Source organism: Rhinichthys klamathensis, unplaced genomic scaffold (genome assembly GCF_029890125.1).
Source record: "Rhinichthys klamathensis goyatoka isolate OS25496 unplaced genomic scaffold, OSU_Roscu_1.1 h1tg000006l_1, whole genome shotgun sequence".
Classification (NCBI taxonomy): Eukaryota; Metazoa; Chordata; class Actinopteri; order Cypriniformes; family Leuciscidae; genus Rhinichthys; species Rhinichthys klamathensis.
The window spans coordinates 8,599,569-8,620,603 of NW_026606559.1; the positions used below are offsets into that span (position 1 = coordinate 8,599,569).

Below are 21,035 nucleotides of genomic sequence, written 5' to 3' on the forward strand. Positions count from 1 at the left end.
TCCTCTAAAGTAAAGAGTTGAGGGACTCGTTTTGCCTTTTAATTTATTTATTCCAGCAATTGTGAGGATAATGTGTGTATGAGGGTGATTTTTTTTTTTTTTTTTTACTGCCTTTAGAAAAGTTTCACCTCCTAAATTACCATAAATAAACCATCAAAGTGCTGTAGTGTTTGTTGTATGTCTTTTTTTTTTGTACAAAACATATTATGTGCATAGTATCTAGAATTTACCTTCTTATTAGTGACTTGCAGGAGACATTAAAGGGGTCATTACATGGATTTTTAAAATATTTTTAGCAGCTCCTTTAAGGCTTGTCAGTATACACAGCATCTGGAACAGGAAAAAATGTAGGACGGGTCTTGATTTTGTCCATTGGGAATTGATTGGATGGTTAGATGGTTTGCTATTGGTTGATCTCATGTGAGTGACAGGTTGCCCCGCCCTCACGCCAGTAAACACATCATCAGAGAAGAGAAGAGATGTCACTGCAAGAGGGAGAAGTTATTTTGATTAAAGATTATGAGGGCACATGAATTTAAAAATAATAATAAAATATGATGTGCATGGATAAATCATTTGTAATAAATACTGCAATATTCAAAAAAAAAAAAGAATTGGTAATCTTGATTTCATAGGGAATATAGAAACATATTTTTTATTAAGAACAACATTTTACCAAGTTTGTATGGTTTCAGTTATTTAAGCAATAAAATACGGTAAGCTTTTATTTGTCAGTGTTTAAGAAAGCAAAAGCAAAGAATAATTTTATTTACGAAATGGTTCAGAGGCAGATCATGGAACTGAACAGAATAATATTTGAATAAAACGTGCTTTATCTTTTTTTCACATCTAATTGTCATTGAAATAAAGCCTATAATTATATCAATTCCACATGTTGTAAATCTATATTTAGTTTCTTCATGGTTTTGTAAATCAATTCTACTCATCTTTACATGATCTAGCCTACAACGAAAAAACTTGTTTAGCTAGCAGTCTAAAAACGTTCTAGTGCATATATTACAGGATATATTCTATTATTTATATGAAACGCTTTTTTGTAGACATTTTCTTTTCTCCAAATCCTTCACCAGAACGCGCGCAGAATGAAAGTGTGACGTACAGGGAAGCCCCGCCCACCTTGCTGTAAAATGGTCACGTGGAATACAAACTGACCAACAGGAGCGCGCGCTTAGGGGAAGTGGCGAATTTTGAAACGGTTGTTGAACAAAACAATTACTCGATCACACCGTCAGATTTTCCTCCTTTCTCCGTCTCAGGGTAAGTGTTCTGCTTTAAAATACTTTTTTTAACATCATCCAAAATGCAATCAGTGCGATGTAGTGCGTCAACATGTTGATTTTCATTAATGTAATCAATAATGCACGATTGTCAACGAGGAGTGTTCTGTTGTAAAGCGAGTTTAGCCGGATAGCTGCTAGCAATCACCCGACACGGTGGAGCTGTTCTTCAAGTTATTAATCACAGCAAGACAAAAATAATTATGTCAAGTCATGAGTTTGATAAAATTAAGGTCTAGGATAAAAACTAGCTTAGATGCTGGTAGGCCATCAGACGTTACTCTTGTAGTTTTGGTGCATCATCATCAAAACAAACTTGAAATGTTATTTTTGCAAATCCTGGCCTTTGAAAGAGACCTAACATTTGGAAGTTATTTAGGCTTTGTTCACTTTGAATACGTTAAGATCCAATATGAATCAAAAGTCAGATGAGACATGTTTAAAATGACAGACAGATTATAGCATAAATACATAGACTCACTGAAGCATGGTGAATATTTCCAAAGATGTCAATGCTGTACAGTAATTGTGTTGTGTTTATGTTTGTTTTGTAATATGCATAAATAGCTGCATGCAAATAAAATAAGTACAATTGTAATTTGAATTAAACTAAATGTATCTGTTTTGGGGGATCCTGTTGCAGAGACCTTTAAAAACACTAAAGAAATTATTTCTTTATGAATAATTTTTTTTATAGTTAAGGTTATGTAAACTAATGTAAACATACGTTTTTATAGTTAAGGTTATGTAAACACTAAAATAAGCTTTTATTTGCAGAGAGACATATTCATGCATATATAGACTGAGGCATGTTGTCATTTCCACAGATGTCAATGCAGTTCAGTAATTGTGTGTGTAGTTGATGTTTGTGTTGTGTTGTGTTGTGTAGTGTACAGAGATGGATGAAGAAGAGAGTACTGAGCGACAGATGCAGATTGCCATGTTGTGTCAACGGCTGGCCAAGATGAAGAGATTATTCAATGATGGTAATAAATTGAATAATTGGGGAATGAATTTGCTAAATAATATTTTCAGGGTACGCACACTTTAAACCTTGCTCTATCAGGGAATATCAAATTTGGGATTTCCTCTAAAAATGTTATGGAAATTAAAGGGATAGTTCACCCAAAAATTAAAGTTCTGTCATCATTTACTCTCCCTCGTGTCGTTCCAAACCCTTAATACTTTTGTTCATCTTCAGAACACAAATTAAGATATTTTAATGAAATCTGAGAGATTTCTGTCCCTCCACTGACAGATACACAACTAACACTTTGATGCTTCAAAAAGTTCATAAAAGGGATTGTAAAACTAATCCAAAGTGGTAGCTGCTTAGCTGTCAATTGAGGATTTCTATCAGATTAGTCATTTGTGTTCTGAAGATGAATGAAAATCTTAAACGTTTGGAACCACATGAAGGAGTGTAAATGATGACAGACTTTTAATTTTTTGGTGAATTATCCCTTTAATAAAGTTAAGGACATTCCTCTAATTCCAATATAAATGTTCGTAATTATGCTCTGCGCTAAAATGTTTAATCTTTCTGAGAGCAATTTCTAAAATGTTTATTAGCAATCTTGATCCAGTAGTAATCATAAAATCATTGGTCAAAACAGGAATTCTGGGTTGTAATCACCCCGACCAGAACATTTACAGCTTTTCTTCCATACAGATGACACAGATTACATCAACCAGGCCATCAGTTCAAACTCACCTCAGACGTGCCGGACATTTCTTACCAATCTGGAGAAGAAAGGCAATCCTCAAACGGATCCCAGCCTTCTCGCTAAGCTCATCGACTGCTACACGCGTGTGTTTTCCAGCATGCCGTTGGGAAAGTACAGTCAGAATGAGAGCTATGCCAAGATGCTGGTCAGATTTGCAGAGTTAAAAGCGTAAGTTCCATCTTCTGTTTCACTCTGATTTAAAATTATTTATAGCATCCTTTTCCTCATTATGGAAGTTATGTGCATAATTATCGCAGTTTCTTGAACATGCTATGCCTTTTTATAAAGTCCTGAATTTGTTTTGGGGGTCTACTAGAATAGGTTTTCATCAGAGTTTCCGCTAGAAAAAAATGGTGCCGGTCAAAATTACCGGCAGAGGTTTCGTTTAACGGACATTTTGATGATATGCCGGTCAAATATCGCCTCTTAATTAGTCAAGTTGAGGAAAACTGGAGGCAGGCTATGTAACTTAAAAAAATGACATAATCAGGCCGTATAGAATGCAACATGTTATTATTAGCCTAACTTTCAAATAGACGGAAAAAAACATGAACGTCCGATTGGCGTCAATTAACACCAATTGTTTTTTACTATGGTTTCAGACACATTCACTTTTTGAAACATTGAGGCACGGATGTACCTAATACAAATAAATAACTAGTTAACATCTCCAGTTAACTAGCAGATCATTCATTTAGTTCGCTATTAAATAAGAGATCTAGCGCTAAAATCTGTTGTTTTTTAAATCAAGCTGAGCGCTCGTGTCCGCTGCTATCAGTTGCATGGACGACGCGCTGCGCGAGTTGCGCAATCTTCACTCGGACGCGCGTTTCAATCCATCGCCGTTTCGGAGACTCTACACAGGCGAAGCACTGCTACTTGGGCGCAGAGATATCACGCAACACCTGAAATAAAGCTTGCCACAAAGAACCGGCGAAAGTAATGATTATGCATGAAACATTTAAATTGTTGATAAATTGATAAAGTTGACGATGCAGACTCGCCATCTTCGCAGTAGTGAACGCGCCTAGAGAGAGAAATGCACACTTCATATTAGGGATGCACGATGATATCGGGACAACATCGGTATCGGCCGATAAAAGCTTAAAATGACCATCATCGGCATCGGCCAATATGAATATTTCTGCCGATGAGTCTTGCCGATAGGGTGGCGTGTTTCCTATGCGCATGTGACGACCGTGAACGAAGCATGAGCGCCAGCAACTTAAACTTCCAACTAGGGGTGTGCCGTGCGTCTCACGGTTTTTGATCGTGGACAATTAAAATGTCTCCACGATCTGCTTTTGAAGAAAAATCATAGTATCGTGCATTCTATCAGTTCAATTCTGGCGCCTTCATCTCAACATACTGTACAACGCGACGTACATTCACATCACATCACATGTAAACGCAGAGGTAGAGTTACACTCACGGGACACCGCAATTGACAAAAGTTCATTGTTTGCATGTGCGTCAAAGTCTTGCTAGGTAAACATGTCATTCACGTGCTGATGCGCTGTTCTAACATCCGCTTTTCTGAGCGCGTTACACCCGACGCTCACAGGAACTAAAAGCCTGTCACAGCGCCTGCAGACTAATCTTTCGAGTCTTATTGCGCTGATACTGTCAAATACACACAAGGTTTATAGAAACAAAGTTGGTTATGTCTAAAGTGAAAGCAAACAGATAAAATCTGCTTGTCAAATGCGTGTATATTATGCCGCATTCCAGGCAACCTGTAACCTGTGTTTTTCCAACTCGTAACTGGGAGTACATCGTTCCAGGCAACCTGTAACCCGTGTTTTTCCAACCTTATACCCGTGAAAGTGCACTGGAACGGCAGTCAAACCCGTGACTTCCCATCCGTGAACTCGTACTAGATCGATGTACTCCCAGTTACGAGTTGGAAAAACACGGGTTACGGGTTGCCTGGAACGCGGCATTAGACGCGTCGCGTTACTCGCGTGCAGTTCTTAAAGAGACAGTAATAATATTCTGCCGCTTGTCTTTAAAGAGATACTGCACCCAGAAATAAAAATTCTGTCTATCTAATGTTGTTTCAAACCTGGATTCATTTCTTTCTTGTGCTTAAATCAGGGTTCCCGCGGAGTCTTAAAAAGTCTAAAAAAGACTTAAATTCAGAAAGTGAAATTTAAGGCCTTAAAAAGTCTAAAAAACACAAGTTTAGGTCTTAAATTTAATTTACCCAAGTCTTAAAATTCTTACCTTCGTTAATTTTGTTAATTGTGGTCAAGCGTTGTCCGCCGAAAATAAAATGTTGGTTGTTTTGTTTTCTAGTAGGCTACGTGATGATGATAATCCCATGTGATAATCCCATTGCGTGATCACTGCAGGTATAACTCCTGTAAAGTAGGTGGCGGTATGTAACCCGCGCCGCCAATAAAGTGAAGGAAGTTGGTTCACTAGCTACCTGCCCGCCGAATTCGTGCAAGACAAGTTGCAACGTCGAGGTCGGGGAAGTCGGGGCTGTCGTCGAGCGCGTAGTTTTCAAATATCATGGGGACAGGGGAAGTGTGTGTTTAACATGACTTGGCTCGATAAGGGTGAGTTTTGCAGCTGGTTACAAGCTGTCCCTAGCAATAGATATGAAGCTCGCTGAAAAATATGCAAGAAGATAATACAGCTAGGGACATTGGGTGTGAAGGCGCTCGAGCATTGCGAAAACGTTTACGTGCGGACCGAACAAGATCGCTTATATAGCAAGATTTGGTATAGCGGACTTCATCAAGAGAGATCTAATTAACACCATTAGCGGACCGTATGTCTTGATGTTCGTTGTTTACTCATTAAACTGCAAGAAAGAGATGATAATTTGGTGGATGATTTAAAAATATTCGTTAATCATCTGTAAATTGTGTAGTCATTTGAATGTAATCATAACGGTCGCCTGAGGGCGCTCAACGACCACGTCATCCGTAAGCGTGAGTTTCTAACAAAAAAACAACAGTTTACTAAAAAGAATAAATACATTAAATAATTTACCATTGTTAATTTGTGTTTATTTTTGTTTGTTGTTTTTGTATTTAACCCTTTCACACGTAAATTTAAAATATTCGAACTGATCCCCCAGCGTGAGTTTTTCTAGGCGACCGTTATTTAGAACCTGTCACTTTAATGTTTCCATGATGACGCGTCATTGCTTGTCACGTGACACAGCGCAACCACAACAGTGCTGAATGAATGATGATCTGCTTTGATGTCATTTTCCCTTTTCTATTCAAAATATTCACAAATGTATTAGCTATAACATGAAACACTGATATTCCGATTGTCAAATATGTGCAAGTGGATGTGTTTTGTTGTTTAAACACCTTCATAACGATCGCGTTAGTTGATCGTTATGAAGGTGTCAGCACAAATCAGCTGTTTGTGCGATGGGCGGCGCCATGTTAGTTTACAACACGTCAATTCCTCAACTTCTCACGAAATACATGAAAGTGGCCGGAGAACTGGGAGAAGAATAGTTTAAAATGTAAAGCTATTTACACAATGTGTATCTGATATGAATAAAACGTGTCGTCTTATTAGAATGGAAAGGATTATTATTGCCGCTTCCATAGACATCAGTCAGTGTGTGTATTTTACAAACTTAAAATATGTTTAAGAATTTCTGGGATCATTCTAATGTTTCTATTTATGTGTCGTGTTGGTCTTAAACTTTACACATAATGGTCTTAAAAGGTCTTAAAAAGGTCTTAAATGTAACAAACTGAAACCTGCAAGAACCCTGTTAAATATACTATGGAAGTCACTGGAGTACAGCAACTGTTTGGTTAGCCACATTCTTCCAAATAACTTTTATAATTTCAACAGAAGAAAGAAACTTGAGAGAGTAAATGATGACAATTTAAATTTTTGGGAGAACTATCCCGTTAATGTTAATAAAACAACAAAACACAGAGAAAATCACTCACTGCTCTTGACTGAGAATATTAATAGAAGCTTTAATAAGCTTTTTTTGCACTTAAAAAAAATACAAATATATCGGTATCGGTATCGGCATCGGGCAAAATTAGTTTGAAAATATCGGCATATCGAATATCGGCCAAAATCCTATATCGTGCATCCCTACTTCATATGAACAAATTCTTATTTTTTAATCCAGGAAAATTTGTTGACGAAACATTGATTAAAATGAAGATACAATTTATTATTCTCAAATTCATATTGTGTTAGGGGGGCGGGATTATTACGCAATTTTAATCGGACAATTTGACCGGAGAGATTTAATTTTGTCGGACATTTCATTTTTTTCCCGGCCAATGTCCGGTAATTACCGGACAACGGAAACCCTGGTTTTCATGCTTGAATGTTACACATACACTCACCTAAAGGATTATTAGGAACACTTGTTCAATTTCTCATTAATTCAATTATCTAATCAACCAATCACATGGCAGTTGCTTCAATGCATTTAGGGGTGTGGTCCTGGTCAAGACAATCTCCTGAACTCCAAACTGAATGTCAGAATGGGAAAGAAATTTAAGCAATTTTGAGCGTGGCATGGTTCTTGGTGCCGGACGGGCCGGTCTGAGTATTTCACAATCTGCTCAGTTACTGGGATTTTCACGCACAACCATTTCTAGGGTTTACAAAGAATGGTGTGAAAAGGGAAAAACATCCAGTGAGCGGCAGTCCTGTGGGCGAAAATGCCTTGTTGATGCTAGAGGTCAGAGGAGAATGGGCCGACTGATTCAAGCTGATAGAAGAGCAACTTTGACTGAAATAACCACTCGTTACAACCGAGGTATAGTGTTGCACGGTGCACCGATACTTCAAAAGTATCGCGATACTCGGAAATTAAAAACCTCACGATACCTAAATTTATTAGTATCGATACTTCTAAGAATGGCCGCGTTCCAGATTTGTAAGAGAGTATTGCATGTTGGTGTGTGCAACGCACGCTTCCAGTGCCTCCCAATGGACGTCTGTGTTTTTCTCCTCATGCGCGTGTGACAGGGCGCGTGAACTGAACGAGCAGAGAGAGAGACAGAGTGAGCGAGCCCCGGTCGCGCGCGCGCACTCTCTCTCTCTCTGCGGAGCCAGGCGAAAGTATAAAGGCTTCACCGTCTCAAAACTAAGCGCTGTCTTGCTCTCTCTCTCCCTCGCACATATTAATCAAAATAATTCGACACGATGGTAAGGTCGGGAGACTAAAGTTTCATGTGGAGCATTCAGAGTTTTTTTTTTTTTTTTTTTTTTTTTGAATTACCGCTGGGTGTAAATTGTGGTAAAATACGTTGCCTTATCTTCTCTGAATCGTTCCGCACATTCAGCTGACATAAACCACACTTTAAATAAACGAAAAAAACTATCCAGTCATGAAATGTTTTCTGTGATGACAGTGGGATGTAACCGCCTGGATAATCACACAACGCGCACACGTCCGATAATGACACGTCCAATTCGCGAACTAATGACTCATTTGAACCGATTCGTTTTAATGAATGGTTAAAACAACTGATCTGTCTGAATCGGTGTATAACTAATCGTTAACACTTTGTAATAAGGTTTCATTTATTACATAAATTACATAAAACAAATAAAAACACTTGTTTTTCCCCCCGAAAAAGCATATGACTACTTTTTTCCACACAATGCTATCATGAATCGATAAGAGAATCGTTAAAGAATCGGATCGATAAGCAGAATCGTCAGTGGCATTGATATTGATAAAATCTTATGTTTCTTATGATAACTGAGATAATGCTGCTAAATTTATTTATTTTTTTACCTTGAATGTCATTGCTCTAATTTATTTTTTATATTTTTCATATTTCATATTTTGTTCAAATGGTTATTATAGCCTATCTGCTGTTCAAATGTTCATTTATTAGTGTGTTATGATTGGAATGTTGTCCCAGTTTTAAAATAAAGCACAGCAATGATATTTGAGAGTGTTTCTCCCTTTTCAGGAAAAGTATCGAAAAAGTATCGAAATCGCAATTCTTGACTTGGTATCGGTATCGAAACAATAATTTTGGTATCGTGACAACACTACCGAGGTATGCAGCAAAGCATTTGTGAAGCCACAACACGCACAACCTTGAGGCGGATGGGCTACAACAGCAGAAGACCCCACCGGGTACCACTCATCTCCACTACAAATAGGAAAAAGAGGCTACAATTTGCAAGAGCTCACCAAAATTGGACAGTTGAAGACTGGAAATATGTTGCCTGGTCTGATGAGTCTCGATTTCTGTTGAGACATTCAGATGGTAGAGTCAGAATTTGGCGTAAACAGAATGAGAACATGGATCCATCATGCCTTGTTACCACTGTGCAGGCTGGTGGTGGTGGTGTAATGGTGTGGGGGATGTTTTCTTGGCACACTTTAGGCCCCTTAGTGCCAATTGGGCATCGTTTAAATGCCACGGCCTACCTGAGCATTGTTTCTGACCATGTCCATCCCTTTATGGCCACCATGTACCCATCCTCTGATGGCTACTTCCAGCAGGATAATGCACCATGTCACAAAGCTCGAATCATTTCAAATTGGTTTCTTGAACATGACGAGTTCACTGTACTAAAATGGCCCCCACAGTCACCAGATCTCAACCCAATAGAGCATCTTTGGGATGTGGTGGAACGGGAGCTTCGTGCCCTGGATGTGCATCCCACAAATCTCCATCAACTGCAAGATGCTATCCTATCAATATGGGCCAACATTTCTAAAGAATGCTTTCAGCACCTTGTTGAATCAATGCCATGTAGAATTAAGGCAGTTCTGAAGGCGAAAGGGGGTCAAACACAGTATTAGTATGGTGTTCCTAATAATCCTTTAGGTGAGTGTAATTTTCAATAAGTGCGTTTACATGCACGTTCTTAAACCGGTTACACATAATAAGCGACAACACGTGTGGTCATGTAAACGCGTTAAACCGTTTTCCTTTATTGGCTTAAGGTCATAAACTGCTTAAGAATAAACCGATCGACACAGCGTCAGTTTTGCCTGGCATGTAAACGCCTTAATCTGCGTTCTGAGTGTAATACATGAATGCTTGCGTTTTGACGTCACCACCGGGGAATAACCAGTTTTTTTTAATAATACAGATTTGCATGTAAACTAGTAAAAGGGGTTATTTCAATAAACTGATTTTTGGTAATTATCATCGCATTGGTGTGTATGTAAATGTGCTCATTGTTGCAGCTCGTCTCTTTTCAATCTGTCAGTAATGCTAAGTTTAGATCCTGTCTCAAGCCCCTGCTTCCGGGAAGTACAATGTGCTCTGATTGGTCGTCTGGTCCAGTATGTTGTGATTGGTGAACGAAATGTCACGCCCCTTACCATAACAGCTAGTTTCAACACACTTAGGGGTGTCACGATTCTCCAAATCTTCGATTCGATTGAATTTTCGATTCTAAGGTCACGGTTCGATTCTCGATTTTTTTTTTTTTTTTTTTTTTTTTTTTAAGCACAGATTGCTATGCCTTTTTTAGAATATACTTTTATGCAATATAATATCTGACCTTTGTTCGTAATGTCCCACACTACATTGTCAAATTGAAAACATTTATTAACAACATAAAGTGCTTATAATATAATATAATAGGCCTACCTTATATCTTTAGTCAATTGGAAACTTGAGCAAAATAACCTGCCATATTTTGCCATAACCTGGCATACGCAGATTATAAAATCAAATCAGTCATTTTAAACTGTCAGCGAAATGCAATTTCACAAACAGCGTGAGTGTTCAGCGGTGCCGCGTCTTCTCTCTCTCTGTCTCTCAAAATGGGTTGCACAAGGCAATCGTCAAGCGCGCTGCTCTCACGTTTCGGGAGTCGTGACATGACGGAATTGTCACTTGCATAATCGGGCCAGCATTGCATCGTGAGTAACTAAAGTTTACCATTTGCACATCTTTTTAAGTCTCACCAGTTTGAACATTCAAGCGATTTTAAACTATTCAGTACTCGTGCGCTCTCTGAGAGATGGTTTTCTTTGCACACATACATAAAGCCGCCTCGCAAACAGGCAGATGACGACATTCAAGTTCACAAAACAAACAAACAGTTGTTGATTTAACAGATAAATCCAGTGGAAAAACACGCGTGTTTTTTTCCGTGATGGGGGCGTGGGAGCATCGACGATTCCATTTTATTCGAAGTTCGAGATTATGACTTAATTTCGATCGATTTCGATTTAAAATCGAAATCGTGACACCCTTAAACACACTACTAACGAGGTCTGGGTATCGAGTTCGATACTTTTTAGGCACTGACTGAATTGCATCTTTACCATCGAGTATCAAAAAATGTCTTGTCGTTCGGTACCTAAGGGGTTAATCTTGTCAACGTCAGTGAGCGGAAAAACACTAGTTTACGCTGGTTATGCCCAGAGACGTGGCTCACATGTGAGGCTGTAGTGTGTAAGTGACTAAGCGTCCCAACCCTATACAGTAGATGGAAAAGATGTGGAAAAGGTCAAAAGTGTAGCTACATTTCACCAGGCTCGATGCAATATTTGCGACAAGATCATTGCTGCCAAGACCGACAACACAACAAATCTGATGAAGCACTTGACAGCGCACAGAATAAACTTAAGAGCAGAAAGTTGAGAGTTGCTCCGACTTCAAGAAGAACTGGAGCGCATCACAAATGAACCAAACTCGGCGAATAGGATACTTGCCTCTCAGACAGGAGAAACAGGCCTATAGAAAGCTTGAAATTTATACTTTTAAACAAATCAATTTTGAATCGAAAACAAATACTCTCTGATCATGTAATCCAAATGAGAGGTGCATTTCTCTCTACAGGCGCATGTTCACTATACTGCAGAGATTACTAGTCCGCAATATCAACTTCGTCTTTGTAGTCAACACTGATTTATTAATAAACAATTAAAATGTCTCCTTGCTATTTTTTTCCCTGACACATTCATAATCATTAGGCTACTTTTGCCAGTGCTTTGCGGCAAGCTTTATGAGCGTGTGTTTGAGAGCGAGGCATATATTCCTCCTCCCAGTGGCTATATGAGTCTGTAAACAAACTGAAAAAATAAAACTAAAGGTCAAAGTTTCAATATCAATTTTTTAACTATACCCAGCCCTACCAACCAGACCCCGCCCCTTTATTTTGCATATATCTTATGCGGGTATTAATTCAATTCAATTAATTTATTTGTATAGCGCTTTTCACAATACATATTGTTTCAAAGCAGCTTTACAGAAAGTGCATTTCATAATTATTCATAAATATTATTTAAATAAGGAATATTGTGACATGTTCGTTCCCTGGAAGAAACCTCATGACTGATGGAGGCGTTTCAGGGAGTTCAGAAACAGTGACACTATTTAAAGAAATAGTTTCACCCAGAAATGTACAATGTTTTTTTTGTGTGAAACACAAAAGGGGAATATTTGAAGATTTTTCAAATAGCTTTTTTTCTCTCTGAACACATGCAAATAATGTGAGGATAAGAAAATAAAGACGTTTTGTTTTGGGTGAACACTTATAAAAACATAAGTATAAACAACTTTTAATTTAGTTTTAAATGTAAGTTTTATTGTATTAGTAATGTCTCTCTTTGCCAACAGCATCCAAGATGTAAATGATGCCCAGGCTAGTTTTGATATAGCGAGATCCCACTGTAAGGATTTCGCCTTCGTTCACATTGCTTATGCTCAGTTTGAGCTTTCACAAGGTAAGGAGAGTTTAGTGACAAATATAAGACATATTTAGCTTTTGCCTCTTTCAAAATGTTTGCTAATTGAGAACACACGGTCATGAAGTTTCTTTCATTCTCCCCAGGCAACTTTAAGAAATGCACTTCGATTCTTCAGAAGGCTTTTGAGATGAATGCCAAACCCAGGCACGTTCTGGAGGCTGCCGTGCAGAATCTAAATCTAGGCAAACGCCAGCTCCTCTCACAAGAAGATAAAGAGAACATATCAGGTTTGTGTAGGCTACGTTTATGATGTCCATTTTGGAGCATGGTTGTGATTGCATTGAAAAATATGACTAGTGCATTTCTGCATTATTAAAAAATTGACAGAAGAAAGTAACAATACCTGGTTGTAATAAATGAGAGAATTGTCATTTTTTGGGTTAACTATTCATTGATTTGTGAAGTTTTGCTGTAAGCATTTGTTTCTAATATACTGCTCTATGTAATGCATGCTTTTGCTTTCTATGAATCATGCTTGACTTGTGAAATCTCTCTAATATCTCTCAAGATTCTGTGAGAAGCAGCTCCAGAACATCAGATGGAACATGTGACCTGCAGGCCAGCAGCACTTTTCCCCAGGGGTATGACATGTTTATCTCATTTATGCAGGGTTCATGCAAGGTCCTTGAAGTACTTGAATTTTTGAAATTTAAGTCCTAAAAAAAAAAAAAAAAAAAAATATATATATATATATATATATATATATATGAAAAGGTACTTGAAAAGTAATTTCACATATTATGTCTTTCAATAATTCAAGCAGTGTTTAATTTTATTGATAAAACAATCTTTTCACGCAAAATTAAAGTTGCAGCCCATCTGATATAGATGTAGAACCATTTTGCATGTATTTGTCATTGACAAATATCTTATCTAGCATGATATTGCTCATGTAAATATCCAAGTATATGATACAGCTTTCATTCTTCAGGAGAGAAATTAATCACATATTTATTTATTTATTTCAAGCAAAAATAGTGTGAAAACAGAAAAGATACACAATAATAAGAACTTATACACTTATGCTTGAAAAAGGAGTGGGAAGAAGTAAAACTTATTAAACCCCACCCCAGTCTATCAAAGAATTTATACAAACAAAAAATAGCTGCTTCCTTCATCAATAATCTCAAAGAGAAAAAAATAATATTCATGCGGAAAAAAAATCAGTTTGAATAAGGAATGATATATAGTATCCTTTCAGTGGTTAAAATAACCAGTCATTGCATGTGCTGCACTTTATTTGTACCATTTTATTAGTTTTATTTATCTATATACCTTTTTTTATAATTTGAAGGATAATACATATATTGTTTTATAAGTGAGATCTCTGGTTGTCGTCCTTGAAAACCAAAAAAGTAGTGCTTGAAAGTCCTGGAATTTCATCTTACAGTATCTGTACGAACCCTGTTTATGGGATGGCCATGTCAAATTAAGCAACATAGTGAATATCACAATTTCTTTTTTTTTAATAAACATTTATATTTAATATTTATATTTTGATATATATTGAATATTATTTTATTAAAAGGCGAAAAAAGTGCACATATCGTTCAAAAAAAGTATCTCATTACAATGCCATATATCATTAAAACATTTTTTAAGAAATTTATTATTTTATTCAGTTAGGAGACAATAAATAGATTAAAATTAAAAGTAAAGACATTTATAGTTACAAAAGATTTATATTTTAAATAAATGCTATCTTGTTTGCTTTCTATTCATCAAAGATTCATCATCTTTCAACACATGTAGCAGCACAACTGTTCTCAACATATATATATATATATATATATATATATATATATATATATATATATATATATATTAGGGATGGGACGGTATGAAAATTTCATATCACGATTATAGTGACCAAAGTTATCACGATTATCAATATTATCACGGTTTTGTTAAAATGAGATGGAAATGTTAAAAAAGAACTGATGCTCACCATGAAAACATTTGAAAATCAACAAACAAAAAATACAATTAGCAGGCTATAGCAGCTATATGCACTTTTTTAAACATAAACATTATATTAACATTAACATGGAGCCTTGAGAGTGAGAGGTATAAGTTTTCCTAGTGCAGTTTTTAATGAACCCGTCATTAAACCCTATCATTAATAATGACAATAACACTTATGGATGTGTGTATGACTGAATAGTATTATTATTAATAAATAATAAATCACTTTCTCTCTCTCTCTCACACTCACTCACACACACACACACGCACGCACGCACGCACACACTCTTTAAATGAACAAAATATGTTGGTTGGGTCAGGGTGACTAAACTACTGGAATACTTATAATGACTGTTGTACATTGCAACGCACTACACAGCGCACATCCTGTCTCGGATCACCGTGGACGCAATCTCTGGTTTCATTCAAATGTGTATGTCTTGCGTCTCAGTTTTGATTGTATTGAAAATTAAATCAGAGTAATTTAGTATTAATACTACTACAATATTGTTGTAGTGATCACATTTACTTTACGATCGGCAGCAGGTACGTTGCTAAAGCACCCAGTCAAAAAGATTGTTGCAGTACAGAGAGGTAGGAAACTTGCAAGGGGGATAAAAAAAAAGTCCTATAAAAAATAAATAAAAAAAACACTTTCTTAAAATACACTAAATTAAAATCAGAAATTAAAATCAGAAACGGAGAAGCGGCGAACAGACAGCGCCAGCGTCCTCTCTGTCCTCATAATGAAACAATTCATCTCCAAAAATTTTTTTTTCTAATTATTTGCCCAAGTTAGTTGTGGTATTAAGGTAAAAATTAACTTAGTGGGTGGTTGTCACGTAACGTTAGATGACTTGACGTGTTGACGTGTTTCCCCCTTTTGCAGCGACTTTCCTCTTGCAAGATTTGCAGACAGGGTGCCCATCCTCGATTAAATTGCCCTCGGGACTCTTGTAATAGCCAAAATACGACCATACCTCCGATTCTGTCCTCTTGGATGGCTGAAAAATCTCCCGTGCGCTGTCACTGCCTTCCGCCATGTCTTCTTGCGCAAAAAAACAACATTGCATCTGCGCGCCTGCTCGCGCCTGCGTCAGACTGATTCTGGCTGGACAGGATTTACCGCGAGTTTTCAAAATCACGATAATCAAACACGGTTTTTATGATAATTAAATTTTAAACGATAATACTAACCGCCAGGACATTTTATCGTGGTTTATCGTGAAACCGGTAATCGTCCCATCCCTAATATATATATATATATATATACACACTCACCTAAAGGATTATTAGGAACACCATACTAATACTGTGTTTGACCCCCTTTCGCCTTCAGAACTGCCTTAATTCTACGTTGCATTGATTCAACAAGGTGCTGAAAGCATTCTTTAGAAATGTTGGCCCATATTGATAGGATAGCATCTTGCAGTTGATGGAGATTTGTGGGATGCACATCCAGGGCACGAAGCTCCTGTTCCACCACATCCCAAAGATGCTCTATTGGGTTGAGATCTGGTGACTGTGGGGGCCATTTTAGTACAGTGAACTCATTGTCATGTTCAAGAAACCAATTTGAAATGATTCGAGCTTTGTGATATGGTGCATTATCCTGCTGGAAGTAGCCATCAGAGGATGGGTACATGGTGGCCATAAAGGGATGGACATGGTCAGAAACAATGCTCAGGTAGGCCGTGGCATTTAAACGATGCCCAATTGGCACAAAGGGGCCTAAAGTGTGCCAAGAAAACATCCCCCACACCATTACACCACCACCACCACCAGCCTGCACAGTGGTAACAAGGCATGATGGATCCATGTTCTCATTCTGTTTACGCCAAATTCTGACTCTACCATCTGAATGTCTCAACAGAAATCGAGACTCATCAGACCAGGCAACATTTTTCCAGTCTTCAACTGTCCAATTTTGGTGAGCTCTTGCAAATTGTAGCCTCTTTTTCCTATTTGTAGTGGAGATGAGTGGTACCCGGTGGGGTCTTCTGCTGTTGTAGCCCATCCGCCTCAAGGTTGTGCGTGTTGTGGCTTCACAAATGCTTTGCTGCATACCTCGGTTGTAACGAGTGGTTATTTCAGTCAAAGCTGCTCTTCTATCAGCTTGAATCAGTCGGCCCATTCTCCTCTGACCTCTAGCATCAACAAGGCATTTTCGCCCACAGGACTGCCGCATACTGGATGTTTTTCCCTTTTCACACCATTCTTTGTAAACCCTAGAAATGGTTGTGCGTGAAAATCCCAGTAACTGAGCAGATTGTGAAATACTCAGACCGGCCCGTCTGGCACCAACAACCATGCCACGCTCAAAATTGCTTAAACCACCTTTCTTTCCCATTCTGACATTCAGTTTGGAGTTCAGGAGATTGTCTTGACCAGGACCACACCCCTAAATGCATTGAAGCAACTGCCATGTGATTGGTTGATTAGATAATTGTATTAATGAGAAATTGAACAGGTGTTCCTAATAATCCTTTAGGTTAGTGTAATTTTCAATAAGTGCGTTTACATGCACGTTCTTAAACCGGTTACACATAATAAGCGACAACACGTGTGGTCATGTAAACGCGTTAAACCGTTTTCCTTTATTGGCTTAAGGTCATAAACTGCTTAAGAATAAACCTATCGACACAGCGTCAGTTTTGCCTGGCATGTAAACGCCTTAATCTGCGTTCTGAGTGTAATACATGAATGCTTGCGTTTTGACGTCACCACCGGGGAATAACCAGTTTTTTTTTATACAGATTTGCATGTAAGGTGAGTGTGTGTGTATATATATATATATATATATATATATATATACATACATACATATATACACATCTATATAATGCACTTGCATAATTTTTTCCTGTTACCTGGAAAATCATCATATTAGAGTGATTTCTGAAGGATCATGTGACACTGAAGACTGGAGTAATGATGCTGAAAATTCAGCTTTGATCACAGGAATAAACTGATTTCCATTTGTTTTAATATATTTTAAAATGTAGTCATTTCACTGTTGTTTTGCTTTTGTAGAGATAAATCATTTAGTTCAGTTGGACAACAGACGCTACAATTATAAATGCTCAGGAGTCAGATGCTTGACTGCTTGACTCAAATGCTTGACTTATCACATGAAGATCGTAAGGAGAGATGACTTACAGGACGACGGTGGAGGATTTGGGCGCATTAGATCCTGACCGTCATTGACTAATATCTCATCTTGTAAAATGTGCGGACGGTACTGGACGCCGTCCCCTACACAGAGTAGCCTACATGTGACTGCGAATTTGAACAAACAAACGCACATTAAAAGGCGATTTCAATACCCCGCATATTGATAGGGGCTCTCTGATATCCACAAATTAAAGGTCTATGTACATGTGATTGCGTGTTATCGAAATTTCTTCACCGTAACATCCCCATTTCACAAGACAGAATTATTTATTTACCGTAAAGAAATTGATGATGTTACACATTCTGAATTCCAGGAGTGATCAGAAGTTCAGTCCACAAGATGAGAACATGCCTGTATGGAGAACAGGGTCACAACAAAGAAGAATGGTCATGGTAAGGTGTGAGAACAACAGCAAACAACATTTGAAAGTGGAATTGTGGACTGGACTGTACTTCTGTTCACTCCTACAGGCAGAACGAGTGCCCATGGTGCCTCTCTCTATCCCTGAAAACGAGAGCAATGACTGTGACGGTGTTCAGAAAGCGGAAGCTCCTGTTACCTACAGTTTCTCCAGGTGAGAAATGTGAATCTGTGAAGGGGTGGGTGATATGACCAAAAGCAAATATTGCTAATTTGATTATTACTATAAGCCAGTTAATTATGTACTTCTGGGATTTAATTTTTCTGTATTTATAGATTTTTATCCGACCTGAAGAATGACAGAATGAAGAATGAGTTTGCTGGGAGTTTTTAGATGCGTTTTAGATAAAAAAAAAAAAACATGCATTTTAAAAGTACTTTATAACAGTACAACAGTGTTTGCAATGGTAATATTTCTTTATTGATTTTTTTTTTGTAGTATTTAAATAATACAAATATTTTGAAGAATTATAAGGTCTTACTTTATTTTAGGTGTCTTTAACTACTAACACTTAAATTAATCATTTGATACAATAAACTAAGTGTACATACATGTTTTTACATTGGATTTAAAAATACCTGCATGTAATTACAGTAGTAATTAATTTCTGTAAATGTATCTATAATTACACTGTTGACCTTCCCTTACATTTTTAACCCACCCTTAAACCTACCCATACCAGCAAACCCGTCCTAACCTTACCCGTATCCCACCTCAATCACAGCAAAAGTGTTTTGCAATGCAATATGAACAGCAATATGTTGTAAGTACATAGTAGTTAAGGACACCTACTATAAAATGTGAGCAATTAATATTATTGTGTAGTCATATTGAATGGGGGTGGTGGGGAAAAAATAGTTTCCCATGCTGGTACTCAACCCCTTGTCTATGTCTTTTGGTATATGACTTCCCCTTGTGCCCTCTAAAAGAGCGCAATAGTCGTGGTTGTCTGTTATAATCACGGTTAGATCAAATAACTTTATTTAATAAACACAATAGGCCTATGTACTGGGATATGACCCTGTGTCAAATTTCCTTTTTCTTTATAAAGCCTTAATGTTTGATTTTCTACAGGCAAACAAGTGGTTCAAGTGTCCGCTCCGCATTCCCGATGTGTTTCTCAAAGAAGGGCACTCCAGATGGAGACTCCTACAGTTTATTGAACCTGAAGGTATAAGACTCCTCTGACCTTACTATAGACATAAACTCACTAGTGCTGAGAGTTATGAGGCATAATAACATCACTAGTTTTATTTCAAGTCCTCACCGTACTGAATAGTGTCTTCTTTATGCAGCCACCCATGATTAGTCCAGATCATCTGAGGGAAGACATTGAACAGGGCAACACCATCACAGCACTTCTACACAGAGCAGAAAGAAGAGAAACTGCAAGAATGGAAGGTAATTTTTAATTAAGATATTAACTGTTTTAAAGGAGTAGTTCACCCAAAATGTGTTATGTCAAATTCAATTTTAGTCTGATCCCCAGACAAAGCCATCATATGACTTTGGGTTTGTTCAAGGAACTTTTTGTTGTAGTGCACTCCTTTCTTCAGAGGTCTTCTTTCTTCCATAGAAACCACTGATATCAACCAGCTCATCAGCACAAACACTCCTGAAGGTTGTCAGAGCTTCCTGAAGAGCCTAGAGAAGAGAGGAGACCCTTGTTCAGACTCCGCGTTTCTCTCCAAACTCCTGGACATCTACTCTAAAGTGTTCGCCAGGTTTCCGTTGGCAAAACATTGCAAAACTGAAAGCTACGCTCAAATGCTGGTGCGATTTGCGGAGTTGAAAGGGTAAGTCAATGGTAGATTACTCTGAGTATCAATAGCAGCTGATATCTTGAGTCATTTATTCCTTGTCATCTCTACAGAATTGAAGACCCAGAAGACGCCCAAGATCATTTCAGTATTGCCAGATCACACTGTAAAGCTTTTGCTTTTGTGCATATAGCACATGCTCAGTTTGAGCTCTCACAAGGTAATGCATGACATTCTGCTGGTTTGGTAAGAACATGGTCATTCAGCATGAGTCAACATGGAAGAAAACTGTTTAAAAACCTGCATAATAATGTGTTGTTAACATCTCTCAGGAAATTCTAGGAAGAGTAATTTGATTCTTCAGAAAGCATTGAGCTCGAACGCACGGCCTGTTGAACTGCTGCAGACTGCGATCAGAAATCTGAACTCTGGTAAAGCTCATCTGCTTCCTGGTGAGCATGAAGACAACACTGCAGGTGAGTCAGTTTGCAGTTTGTTTTAACCCCAAGGGACGCACAATATTTTTTTTGCGTTTTCTTTAAGTGTATACACTGAGAGTGATTAAATCACTGAAGATCTGCTTATAACTGTCCTACAGTCCACAGCAATCGAGTTTTTCAGTTTGTTTGAGGTAGACTTCAATGTTGTTTACTCATTTTTATATTTTGTCATTAGTGGTCCAAGCACCAAAGGTTTGCAAAGAAATCTGTGATCTCCAAAATACTTAAAAGATCATTTCAATGTGTAAATATTTTCAGTGATATTGAAATACATATTTTGTCAAGTTGCTAGACATTATTGCTGTCCAATTAAAAAGAAGAGATAATACTTTCATAAAGATACACTTAATAACTCATAGTATGTCCACTGCATCACCATATCGTCTTCATCTGTGGTCTTCAACCTCCAGGCCCTCATCGTCAGTACAACAATATTTGAAGGCCCCATAACTTTGTTTTTTATGATTTAAATGAACAAGGATTAAGGACAAAGATTTT

General features: G+C 37.6%; 1 protein-coding gene across 2 annotated transcripts in view; it reads left to right on the top strand.

Annotated features, from left to right (window-relative positions):
* The first annotated feature begins 1,156 nt into the window (after positions 1–1,156).
* Positions 1,157–21,035, top strand: part of ttk (ttk protein kinase) — a 36,003-nt gene continuing 16,124 nt past the window's right edge. For both annotated transcript variants that reach the window (XM_056258161.1, XM_056258170.1), the window contains exons 1-13: positions 1,157–1,278; positions 2,188–2,284; positions 2,971–3,193; positions 12,586–12,692; positions 12,800–12,943; positions 13,225–13,297; positions 18,170–18,248; positions 18,327–18,430; positions 19,352–19,448; positions 19,573–19,678; positions 19,854–20,073; positions 20,151–20,257; positions 20,370–20,513. In XM_056258161.1, coding sequence (XP_056114136.1) covers positions 2,197–2,284; positions 2,971–3,193; positions 12,586–12,692; positions 12,800–12,943; positions 13,225–13,297; positions 18,170–18,248; positions 18,327–18,430; positions 19,352–19,448; positions 19,573–19,678; positions 19,854–20,073; positions 20,151–20,257; positions 20,370–20,513 — 1,492 coding nt within the window. In that variant the 5' untranslated portion in view covers positions 1,157–1,278; positions 2,188–2,196. The remainder of the gene's footprint in view (positions 1,279–2,187; positions 2,285–2,970; positions 3,194–12,585; positions 12,693–12,799; positions 12,944–13,224; positions 13,298–18,169; positions 18,249–18,326; positions 18,431–19,351; positions 19,449–19,572; positions 19,679–19,853; positions 20,074–20,150; positions 20,258–20,369; positions 20,514–21,035) is intronic.